We start from the raw sequence: 13,200 nt of genomic DNA, 5'->3' as shown, positions 1-13,200 counted from the left end.
TTTCAAAATATGACGAAAGTTAAGGTAGTGTTTATACCTTTTTGAAATCGAAATGGTATGAAAGTTAAGTTAGATTAGAAAGTTAGGTTAGTTAGATCTTTTTCAAAATCAAAATGTTATGAAAGTTAAAGTAAAACGGGATCAAATTGTCTGAATATTTCTGATGAGACCAGCTATTTCAAATTCCAGCCATATGTCTGCTATCATACTTACTGAGCTTTCTGATCTTCACAAAAGAAGCCCTCATGGTATAATAATAATAATAATAATAATAATAATAATAAAGATCCCTTTCACTTTAAAAGGAAGTTTCTTCATGAAAGTAGGTGAAATGAAGTAATGGCATCAAAGCCAAGGTGGTACCTGAGAACTGATGTAAGTTTTCATACACTCTTCACACACCGGCTTTTTGCAACAGTGCAGGGAACGGATGGATCTGACAACAAGACACACACGACACTGTAACAGTATGTTACCCATGTAGAGAACATTGTTCAACATTGGAGGGTCTACAAGGTCGTTCAACGTGTATGCCTCTGGGTACTGATCAAGTTCTACATCTGGATCTGAATTTGAGGAGTCCGTAGGAGGTAAAACAGACAGATCTGAAGGCGATGGACTTTCATGGTCTGACGACAGCGTGGTATCTGAAGGTTTCCTATAGTTATCATTGGCTATACAATATACGGTGCAGTAGACGTGCTCTTTGGATTGAAAGCGATCATCTGAGTTTCTGGAATCACCATTTACTTCGGACACAGGAAGTTCGGGATCTTCTAATTCCAGGAAATCTGGGAACTCTGAGTGACTTCCTTCTCCCACGTTGAGAGAGGAGCTACATGGTGTCTTTGGGTTCCCAGGTAATCTTCTGTGGTGGTCCAAGTTCTCCAACATGGAGTCGACTTTGTTTAGCTCTCTGGGGGTTTCTACATGATTGTCACCAGATGATTTAGGTATTCCAAAATTTCTCCTTAGGATTTCTACAGGTGACGTTTTTCTACACGTGTCTTTATCTCTGCTTTCGTTGTTGTTGTAGTACTGGAAGTCCAAAACATCTGCCACAATTGGCTCCTTCTCCTCCCCTCCGTCATCCTCTCCAAAATCAGAGCTTGGCGTCCCAACTTCCACAGCCACGTCCGACACATTCCCGACGGTTTCTCCGTCGGAACCTGGAAAACTAAGCATATTTTTCGAGGCCACATTCACGCAGCCGACCTCATCTCCCATTCCCGACACAGAGAGGCACACAAGTCCACATTTGTCAACTTGCCTTGTTTCAAACTCTTCAACAAGAGCGCAACTGCCATGAAGCTCCTACTTCCGGCTCCGCTTCAGAAACAAAACAAATCCCTGTTCACTTCATCCGAGCTCCCGCGAGCCACCGGAAACGGGCTTGTTTCTTTAAAGTGAACAAAAAACACCTCAATGACCCTCTGGAATTAAAAATGCACCATGATAAGTTATGTTAAAGAAATATGAACATGAGAGTATATCAGTTTATCAACCGTCATGTTCCCTTGTTATAGTTCTAGGTGACATTTACCGTAAATCCGGTATAACGAGCGCAAACCGATACCGTTTCCACAAAACAATATAAACCCAAACTCAAGTAGCATCGTTACTGATGGTGCGATTATGACATGTTTGTTATGCTTGTTATGTACAGATTTTTGTGTATATTTTGAAATATAATTAAATATAATCAAGGTATTTCCTAGAAACAAACAAACAAAAATATATATGCGCACATAGGAAAATAATATGGTACATGTGTTATGTATAAGATGATTATCTTTGCTATTGTTATAACGTTGTTGTTAATAATAATAATAATAATAATAATAATAATAATAATAATAATAATGGTAAAGAAAGACACTAAGAAGCATTTTGAAAAAAATCCCAGAGAAGCCAAAGATTTGGATTTCTTGTAAGAAATCCAAAAAATAGTTTTCAATAGTACAGCTCATATCTTAAGAAAAGCCCTCTCACTTTGACGTTTTTTTTTTAATGGCAAAAGATATAAACGACAACTTTCCCACTGCCTCAGACCTCTGGTTGTGACCCGGCAGTGGGATTGTACCAAAAGCTGATAAAAGGATTTGAAAAAAATAATAATAATAATAATAATAATAATAATAATAATAATAATAATAATAAGAGTGCTAGGAATAGTAGTAGAAGTAAAGCAATACATTCATATTAATGCATGTAACAAACAAAGAAATAGATAGATAGATAGATAGATAGATAGATAGATAGATAGATAGATAGATAGATAGATAGATAGATAGATAGACAATAATATTATACCTGCTCTCTGTAGGTCATTTTGTCATCAAGTTTTAGTTGAACTCAAAACAGCCCAAATAAGACTGATGTCCAGTGTTGACAGATTGCACATTTGTTTTAGGTCTAATTTGACAGTTAAATAATAAATATGTCAGTTTCATAGGCTTTATGAAGCATAGGCATAGGCTTTAGCTTGTGAAGTGACTTCTGCATTATTGTATACCAAACCCTAATAGTATACAAAAACTGACAAATATAGGCTATACACAACAGTATATAACTAAAAATAGGGGTGGGGAACCCATGGGCTTTAGGTTAGATAAGCAGCATTGGGACCAAAGGGTCTCTGGTTTGATTCCCTGGACCAGCAGGAGTAAGGAACCTAACCCCTAACTACTCCCCAGGCTGCACTGGGTATGTTGTATGTCCCTCTGAATAAGAGTGTCTGTTAAATGCCGTCAGTGTCAAAAAGGTATGTGGACACCTGATCATCACACCCATATGTGCCCATTCTAAAACTCTGAGGAAAGCACATGGAGTTGTTCCCCCTTTTGCTGTTATAGTATCCTCCATCCTTCTTGGAAGGCTTTCCACTAGATTTCTGAGCATGGCTGTGAGAATTTGTGTTCATTCAGCCACAAGAGCATCAGTGAGATCAGGCCCTTATGCCAAAGTAAAGAGACCTGGGGTGCAATTCATCCCAAAGGTTTTTTGTGGGGTTGAGGCTACTCAAGTTCTTCCACTCCAAGCTTGGCAAACCATCTTTTTGAACTGCTGGGTGGTGTAACACACTCAGAGGAAAGTGTAATCCACCTCCTTACACATGAGCTCACAGATGTCCCTGATTGGCTAGTGTTGCTGTAATTGACAGGGGTGAGAGAGTATGCCATCCCTCCCTCCCTAAGAGCACAGGCCAATATTACTCTCTTGGGCTCCTGGCACAAACCATGTCTTTAAGGACCTCACTATGTGCACAGGGGCATTGCCCACCCAATCACATGATTGGTTCAACTAGGGTCCACCTGTTAGCCCAGACCCACCCCACTTTTTTGGGGGAAAAAATGATCACAATATCAGATCCACTGCAGAGAACCATGAAAATGAGTTACAAAAATATTTTACATTTTCCTGTGAAATCATATGGGAGGTCATACTCCTCTTTTTCAAGTCAAGTCAAGTCAAGTCAAGTCAACTTTATTGTCAAATATGCTATACATGCTCGACATACAGCACAGATGAAATATCAGTCCTCTCTGACCCACGGTGCAAACTGGCAATGCAATAAATAAAAAATAGAATAATTGAAAAAAAACAAACAATATAAACAGTATAAACACTCTAGGTAGGAACTAGACAGACTAAACACTCAAACAATATAAACAGAATAAATAAACAGTATAAACACTAGATAAGAACAAGACAGACTAAACACTCAGACAATATAAACAGTATAAAACACTAGATATGAACTAGACTAAACACTCAAACAATATAAACAGTATAAATAAACAGTATAAACACTAGATAGCAGCAAGACAGACTAAACACTCAAAGACAATATAAACAGTATAAACACTCTAGATATTAACTAGACTAAACACACACACACACACACACACACACACACACACACACACACACACACACACACACACACAAATTGGTACAAATAACCAAACAGTCAAGGGCACTTGAGGTATAGCAGGTAAACATGAAACATGAAATAAGCAGAATAAACAAACTAGCAGCTGTTAAGGTGAGGTAGTGCGGAATAGTGCAAATGGGCGAGGTAAAGTGAGATGTGCGGTCCCTGAGTTCAGTGTGTTAATGAATGATGAGATGTGTGTGTGTGTGTGTGTGTGTGTGTGTGTGTGTGTGTGTGTGTTGGGGGGGAAACTGTGAGGATGACATGTCAGATGCTGAAGGGGTGTGTGCGAGCAGAATCTGTGGCAGGGGGCAGAGGGGGGAGGAGGGGCAGAACAGGGAGGGAGTTGAGCCTCCTGACCGCCTGGTGAAAGAAACTGTTCTTGAGCCTGCTGGTTTTGGCCCAGAGACTCCGCAGTCTCCTCCCCGATGGCAGCAGGCTGAAGAGGCTGTGAGATGGGTGGGTGGGGTCACCTGCAATCCTGATGGCTTTGCGGGTGAGGCGGGAGTTATAGATATCCATAAGAGAAGGGAGAGAGACACCAATGATCTTCTCAGCTGCTCTCACGATGCGCTGCAGAGTCTTGCAGCAGGACACGGTGCAGGTGCCGTACCACACGGTGATGCAGCTGGTCAGGATGTTCTTGATGGTGCTTCTGTAGAATGAGTGCATGATGGGGGCCGGGACTCTTGCTCTCCTCAGTTTGCGGAGGAAGTACAGACGCTGTTGGGCTTTTCTGGCCAGTGATGTGGTGTTGTTGTTCCAGGACAGGTCTTCAGAGATGTGCACACCCAGAAACTTGGTGCTGCTCACCCTCTCCACTGCAGCACTGTCGATAGATAGTGGAGCATGCTGGGTGTGCTCTCTCCTGAAGTCCACAACAATCTCCTTCGTCGTCTCCACGTTCAGACGGTGATTGTTGTCCTTGCACCACATGGCCAAGCGGCTCACCTCACTCCTGTAGATTGTCTCATCGCCGTTGTTGATGAGACCCACCACAGTCGTGTCATCCGCAAACTTAATGAAGATATTTGAGCTGGATGTTGGTGTGCAGTCGTGGGTCAGCAAAGTGAAGAGGAGGGGGCTTAGCACACATCCTTGGGGGGCCCCTGTGTTTAGTGTGATGGTGCTGGAGGAGTTGCTGCCGACCTGTACTGTCTGTGGTCTCCCCGTCAGGAAGTCCAGCAGCCAGTTGCACAGGGAGGTGTTGAGTCCCAGCTGGTCCAGTTTGTGAATGAGCTGCTGAGGAATGATTGTGTTGAATGCTGAGCTAAAGTCTATGAACAGCATTCTGACATACAAGTCTTTTGTCTCCAGGTGGGTGAGGGCTGAGTGGAGGGCGTCATCGGTCGAACGGTTGGATTGATATGCAAACTGGAAAGGATCCAGGGCGGGGGGGAGGGCAGACTTGATATGCCTCATGACTAGCCGCTCAAAGCACTTCATGAGGATGGGAGTGAGTGCGACAGGGCGGTAGTCATTGAAGCAGGAGGGAGACTGCTTCTTCGGGACCGGGATGATGGTGGTGGCTTTGAGGCATGTGGGGACAACAGCCTGGCTCAACGAGATGTTGAAGATGTCTGTAAAGACATCTGTGAGCTCCTCGGCACAGTCTCTCAGGACACGACCAGGAATGTTATCAGGACCTGGGGCTTTTCGTACATTTATTGTCCTGAGAGCTCTCCTCACACTGTCTGGGGACAGCGTCAACACCTGGTCGCCGGGAGGTGGTGGGGTCTTCTTTGCCGTGGTGCTGTTGTCTGCCTCAAAGCGAGCGAAGAAGTCGTTCAACTGATTCAGCAGAGACATGGAGTTGTCACAGGTCTGTGGCGAGGGCTTGTAGTCTGTGATGGTCTGAATCCCCTGCCACAGGTTCCTGGTGTCTCTGCTGTCGTTGAAATGGACAGCAATGTGCCTGGAATACTGTCTCTTGGCCACCCTGATGCCTCGTGACAGATTGGCCCTAGCTGTCCTCAGGTCCACCTCGTCCCCAGCTCTGAAGGCGGTGTTCCGAGCCCACAGGAGCCTATAGACTTCCCCTGTCAGCCATGGCTTCTGATTGGCCCGAATGGAGACGGTTCTGGTGACCGTAACGTCTCTCTGACTAGACAGCTGACTCACTTTCAGGGTTCAACACATCATGAGGGGAAGAAGAATCTTCGAATTCTGGATTATGAAAAAAAAATAGTTATGAATGCATTGAAGATGGATTAATTTTTTGTTGAATTTTCAAAAAAAGAGTTAATGTTGTAAATGCAAGGAGCAGGCAATTGCCCTCTATTTTAAGGACCCCACCACACATAAGCACACACTCGTGCACAAAAAAAAATCAAATCAAAAAAAAAAAAGGATGCCTTTCTTTGTGATTTGATAGCAAACCATCAGTGTCATCTGGCAGCTTTGCTTCCCCCAAGAGCCTGATCAGTAGTCAGACACTAGGGGGTGATAGAGTTCACGCTAGAGTTCACAGAGTTGAGATAGATAGATAGATAGATAGATAACAGGGACGTCGTAGTGGGGGGAAAAGGGGGACTGAGTTACCAGGGCCCCAAGTGGGGGGAGGGCCCTTGAGGAGTCTGTAATTTTATTTTCCTTTAAATATCAATACCATTTAAAGATCACAATATATATTATGTTGCTAACTAATGTAAATGTAATGTTTTGGGTAAATAAATCGTTTGATTAATGGATTGAATTGTGTGTCCTAGCCACTGGCGGCTCGTTAATAGGGGCGATTTGGGCGACGCACTCCCAAACAGGGAGGGAGATTTTTTTTTTTATCTACTCCTACTACCACGGCAACAGTAATGTCATTGTCCAATCAGGCTAAGGTCGCGCCTGGTGTAGCCACACCCTTTTGGTGCGATTTCTGTCAGGTTCAGATTTGCCCCAAAATCTCCCATTGACAGTAATGGTACGTACGTTTTTTTCGAAAATCATGCTCCCAATGCATTTTCTATTAGGTTTTATGTGCTTGCACAAGCAGCATGCTTACGTCATACGCCTGTTGCGCCGCGCGTGTTGCCAGATTGGGCGGTTTTAAGTGCATTTTTGCGGATTTTGAACATAATTTTGGGCTGGAAAACGCAACTTGCGCGGGAAATGTGTGAACATTCTATGAAGAAGATGGCGAGTGTTGAATGCAACAATACTATAGCGTCTCTGAAAGAAGTTCCCTTTAGTCATCGTAGCAATGAGGAGAAAATGGCAATCAAACAGCTAGGACCTCCTAGACCGAATTTAAACATCAAGCAAGTGTTTACGAAGGGGGAGAAGACCTACTCAAGAGGTTTTAACAAGAACTGGTACCACCGGAAAACTTGGCTAGCTGGCTGTGATGTAGTCAGTGCTCTTTTTTGCTACCCTTGTGTTCTCTTCCACCCTGGAAGTAGCACAGCAGACGGTACAGTGATATCTGATATTTGAATTTACTAGGCAAAAGGTTTTGTGTGTGTGTGTGTGTGTGTTATCAATGGCAGTTGTTTTACCAATGGCAATTTAACATTGCCATGTTTTTGTTTTACCAATGGCAGTTTAACATTGCCATGCTTGGAATATTTCAGTAGCCTCAAGTTCTCTCTGACTTGGTGTAAATTAAGCCATTTCAGTTTTTATATATTGTACAGTATGTGTTCATTGGAGCCAGCAGCACCTTACCTTTTTTCCAACTTGTTAAGCCAAGTTGCACTGACTACAAAACCTTGTGTAACCTTGTGTGTATATAGCTAAATAACTAAAGCCTTTTGTGTTCATTGACATGCTTGTAATACTTTAAATTTCCTTTTAAGGCATGGCTTTCTGGAGGAATTCTTGGGGAAAAAAACTGCAGAATTTATTTAGAATTATTATTTGTTGTTAAAATGGTGCAATTCCATATTAAAAAAACACATAATTAAGCTGGGGCGGCACGGTGGTGTAGTGGTTAGCGCTGTCGCCTCACAGCAAGAAGGTCCTGGGTTTGAGCCCCGGGACCGGCGAGGGCCTTTCTGTGTGGAGTTTGCATGTTGTCCGCGTGGGTTTCCTCTGGGTGCTCCGGTTTCCCCCACATTCCAAAGACATGCAGGTTAGGTTAACTGGTGACTAAATTGACCGTAGGTGTGAATGGTTGTCTGTGTCTATGTGTCAGCCCTGTGATGACCTGGCGACTTGTCCAGGGTGTACCCCGCCTTTCGCCCGTAGTCAGCTGGGATAGGCTCCAGCTTGCCTGCAACCCTGTAGAAGGATGAAGCGGCTAGAGATAATGAGATGAGATAATTAAGCTGCACATGTTTGTTTGATGGTTATGCTTTTCTTCATCTTTTTCAAAACTTAAATAAAACACTTGTTTTGGATTTATATCCTGCCACTTTAATTGCATTCTTTAGAATGAAGAAATTAGAATATGTTTATAATTAAGAATTTGTGTCTACTTATTATAGAATACTGGAAAAATATGAGAAAATAAATGAGTAATGTAATATCAATTGATTGTGATGCCAAATGTTTTGCTTTGAAGGCTTCACAATGAATCTTCCTTAGTTTTAGCCTGGCAAGCCAGACTAAATGTGAATATTTGCCACTCGTAGGCAAAAATATTTTTGGCTGCTAGGCGGGTGGGTCTAGTTTACTAGGCTACCTTAGTTTGCCACCTTTAACTTGTTCAGTGTTGCCACCTAGTGGAGAGAAGAGATATTGTCTATATTGATATCTGAATTTACCAGGCAAAAACAAGTTCGGCCAATTGATTTGCTACCTAGGTCAATTTACTTCAGTCCTGTGGACATTTATGGTCCGTGTAGACATAACGGGGGAAAATTGCCCCCCCGAAAAAAAATTCAGGAGCCGCCACTGGTCCTAGCCTACATATAGTGTCTGAGGACAGCCCCCCCCCCACACACCCTTTGCACGAAATGGTTTAGTCCGCTTTCACCGGGCTTTTTAACTAGGCGCATTTAACGAAGCATTCATTCTGCTGAAGCAGCGCATGTGCATTGTAGGCTATCTGTGCTATGGAAGATGATGCACAAGAAGAAAACAAAATCCGGTTTTCAGAAACGAAAAGAGAGGCAGGAAAGAGACAAGAAAAGAAATGAGGGAAAGCAACTGCTCACAAACTTCTTTCCCAAGAAAGATGAGCCCAAATGTGAAAGCAAATAGCCTACATAAATGAACACCCGCTGTGGTTATAAATGCTTCAATACCACCGCGATTGTCAGTGCTAAAAACTGCACAAGACAAAATTAGAAATAACATCATGCCTTTTTTGTTTGCATTGCAATAGTATACTAATCGAAAATCAAATTAATATTTATTATTGGGCCATACATAATTAGGCTAATAGCCTAATTTAGTCTCAGTGTCATAGGTTCATAAGGGTAGGCTGTCAAATTAGTACCAAAGCTAACTTGTGAACCGCATGGCAGTTTCAGAGACTGTCACAGAGGGGGATGCAGCAACAGACCCCTCATCCTCTGATACCGTGGATTTGAGACAAGGTGAGCCTTTAGTTTAAAATGAAAGCACATAATTTTAGCTATTTTTACTGTAATGTGTTAAGCAACACTAAAGTCATGCTCTGTGTTTTACTGAAGCCTATGTTTGGCTATAGCCTAATTAGAATAAGAGACTAAAATTTTACATTTTTTGTCACATCCATAAGAAAAATAAAATGCCACATAGTTTATGATGCAAATGAATATATATTTTCTTTTATGTAATAAATAAGCTACTTGATAAAAATCTGTTCTCTTCAGCCCAATGGTCTGAAGAGTCAATTTTCATGCAGGCCTATTATGTTTGGTGACCTTTGGTGGCATTTACTGTTACAACTTTTAATCATTCTGCAAATAAAACAAAGATTCAGTGAAGTACTGTGTAATTAGGGTTTTTTATTCATTTAAGAGTTGTTAGATTAATGTGTGGCTACATAACTGACTGGGCTGGTAGTACGCTTTTGGGGGGGGCCCATGGCCACTGCTTGTGCATAAGGGCCCAGAATTTGGTGCTATGCCCCTGGATAGATAGATAGATAGATAGATAGATAGATAGATAGATAGATAGATAGATAGATAGATAGATAGATAGATAGATAACACTAAAATCTCCCACAGGTTTCCCACTGGATTAAGATTAGAAAAAGTTCAAGAAAAAGTGTAAAGCCCATGCAAGTGCCTACATTCTCAGAAATAAAAGCTACCCAATTGTACTTTTCCTTGTTGCAAACCATCTTAGACTATTACAAATAATGTAAGATACATAATGGACCAGGGGCGGCACAGTGGTGTAGTGATTAGCACTGTCGCCTCACAGCAAGAAGGTCTGGGTTCGAGTCCCGTGGCCAGTGAGGGCCTTTCTGTGTGGAGTTTGCATGTTCTCCCCGTGTCCGTGTGGGTTTCCTCTGGGTGCTCCGGTTTCCCCCACAGTCCAAAGACATGCAGGTTAGGTTAACTGGTGACTCTAATGGCCCTTTTCCACTACCCTTTTTCAGCTCACTTCAGCTCGCTTCAGCTCACTTCAGCCCGACACGGCTCGTGTTTCGACTACCAAAAACCAGCACGACTCAGCTCGTTTCAGCCCTGCTTAGCCCCTAAAACTCGCACCGTTTTGGAGTGGGGCTGAAGTGAGCCAAACCGTGCCGAGTGAGGCTGGAGGCGTGAGCAGACACTCCCCTGTGCACTGATTGGTGAGGAGGAGTGTCCTCACATGCCCACACACGCCCCGCGAGCGCGCTGGGATCTGTAAACACCGCAAACCCGGAAGAAGAATAATTATGAATTACGAGAATTTCTGAAGCCTTATGCGCCTCGCCTCATCTATACGCTCTTGCCAGTATCTGTTGGCGTTGTCGGTGACAACAAGCCACAGCACCAAGACCAGCAACACTAACGACTCCATGTCCTCCATGTTTATTGTTTACTATCCGGGTCGTGAGACTACCGCTTAAAAGATCACTGAATCAGTGACATACAGAGCATCGTGGACGAGTTCGCGGAGCGCAAGGCTCGCCGTATGCCCTTCAAATAATGCGCGCAGTAGGCTATTGATGTTTTATTATGAGCCATGTACAGTATGTCACCTAATGTTTTTTTGTTTCTGAGTTACATGTTCGTTTGAAGGACTTAATGTACAAAATAACATAGTTGCACCCCGTAGTGTTGAAATTGGTAAACACAGTGCATTCAGTGAGGTTTGCACCGCCCTCCTTTTATTTCTGACTCTTCCTGTCACCATTGCAACCTCTGAGCGCTCATTCGTATGCCCTTCAAATAATGTGCGCAGTATAGGCTATTGATGTTTTATTATGAGCCATGTACAGTATCCTAATGTTTTTTGTTTCTGAGTTACATGTTCGTTTGAAGGACTTGATGTACTAAATAACATAGTTGCACCCGGTAGTGTTGAAATTGGTAAACACCGCAGTTGCGGACATTTTGTAGCCTAAAATGATGTTATGATAAGCTTTAATAAAATGCCCGGTCATTTGCCCCGCCCCCGGCCCGGCTCTGACTTGTTCCGCCACTGTCACTGATGTCACTGTTTGCGCTGCTTAACGACATCACGTGACGTCCACCCACTTTCGCTAACTCCACCCAATGTGTCCACCCACTTCCAGCCAGCACGGTTCAGCACGGTTGTAGTCGAAATGCAACTTCAATAGCCCCGCTCAGCTCGACTCAGCACGACTCAGCACGGCACGGCTCAGCCGCGTTTGTAGTGGAAAAGCGGCATAAATTGACCGTAGGTGTGAATGTAAGTGTGAATGGTTGTCTGTGTCTATGTGTCAGCCCTGTGATGACCTGGCCACCTGTCCAGGGTGTATCCCGCCTTTCACCTGTAGTCAGCTAGTCAGCTCCAGCTTGCCTGCGACCCTGTAGAACAGGATAAAGCGGCTAGAGATAATGAACCACTGATGTATCTTTTCAGCTTCACTCTTAAAGCCAATTAAAAGGTACAACATATGCACCAGCATCACTGTGTGTAACTTTATAATTAAATGAACACAGTTAGGGTCATATGGAAGCCACACACACTGTACAGACTGTACACACTGACCTGGTTGGGATTTTGGCTCAGGGAGTGACATCATATGCTTGAAAAGATGTTTGTTGTTGACAGCAGAGCTGGACAATATGATGATGTAATATAGATATCATGATAAATTATGTCACAATAAATTTTTCTGACATTATATTATATTACAGGCATTTAGCAGACGATCTTATCCAGAGCAATGTACAACATACCCGGCGCAGTTGGGGGTTCAGTGCCTTGCTCAAGGGCACTTCAGCCATTCCTGTTGGTCCAGGGAATCAAACTGCAAAATCCATCCATCCATCCATCCATTATCTGTAGCCACTTATCCTGTTCTACAGGGTCGCAGGCAAGTTGGAGCCTATCCCTTACGGGGTACACCCTGGACAAGTCGCCAGGTTATTGTAGGAGACAAACAACCATTCACACTCACACCTACGGTCAATTTAGAGCCACCAATTAGCCTAACCTGCATGTCTTTGGACTGTGGGGGAAACCAGAGCACCCGGAGGAAACCCACGCAGACACGGGGAGAACATGCAAACTCCACACAGAAAGGCCTTCACTGGCCGCTGGGCTCGAACCCAGGACCTTCTTGCTGTGAGGCAACAGTGCTAACCACTACACCACCATGCCGCCCATCCTTGTAATTCAATGTTTATTTTATTTTTATTCATTAAAAGTCACTTCCTGTCTTAAAGTAATGATGGACTGTCATGTCTCTTTACTTAGTTGAGTGGTTCTTGGCATAATATATAATACTTCCATTGTCAAATAGAGTTATTTACTGTATTATTGTTTATTATTTTGGTTTTTAACACTTTATTTTGTTTACCACATAATTCTGTATATGTTCCATATGTTATTTCATAATTTTGATGTCTTCAGTATTGTTCTACAATGCAGAAAAAAATTATATGAATAAGTAGGTGTGTCCAAACTTTTGATTGGTACTGTATACACTTACCAGCCACATGCAGTTATCTAGTCAGCCAATCCTTTGACAGCAGTACAATGCATAAAATCATGCAGATACAAATCAAGAGCTTCAGTTAATGTTCACTTCGAACATCAGAATTAGAGAAATTGTGATCTATGACTTTCACTGTGGCATGGATGTTGGTTTGAGCCAGATGGACTGGTTTGAGTTTTTCCGAAACTGCTGATCTCCTGGGATTTTCACACACAACAGTCTCTAGAGTTTACACAGAATGATGCGAAAAACAAAAAATGTTGAGTGATCGACAGTTCTG

The 13,200-nt window shown here is 42.9% G+C and overlaps 1 protein-coding gene across 1 annotated transcript in view; it reads right to left on the bottom strand.

Annotated features, from left to right (window-relative positions):
* Window positions 1-1,539, bottom strand: part of rnf217 (ring finger protein 217) — a 72,720-nt gene extending 71,181 nt beyond the window's left edge. Inside the window, exon 1 of the mRNA XM_060916451.1 lies at window positions 364-1,539. Coding sequence (XP_060772434.1) covers window positions 364-1,227 — 864 coding nt within the window. The 5' untranslated portion in view covers window positions 1,228-1,539. The remainder of the gene's footprint in view (window positions 1-363) is intronic.
* Between the last annotated feature and the right edge of the window lie 11,661 nt (window positions 1,540-13,200).

The sequence above is a fragment of the Neoarius graeffei genome, chromosome 3 (genome assembly GCF_027579695.1).
Source record: "Neoarius graeffei isolate fNeoGra1 chromosome 3, fNeoGra1.pri, whole genome shotgun sequence".
NCBI classification, from domain to species: domain Eukaryota; kingdom Metazoa; phylum Chordata; class Actinopteri; order Siluriformes; family Ariidae; genus Neoarius; species Neoarius graeffei.
The sequence above is the reverse complement of the archived record's forward strand: the minus strand, read 5'-3'. Positions and strand labels throughout refer to the sequence as shown.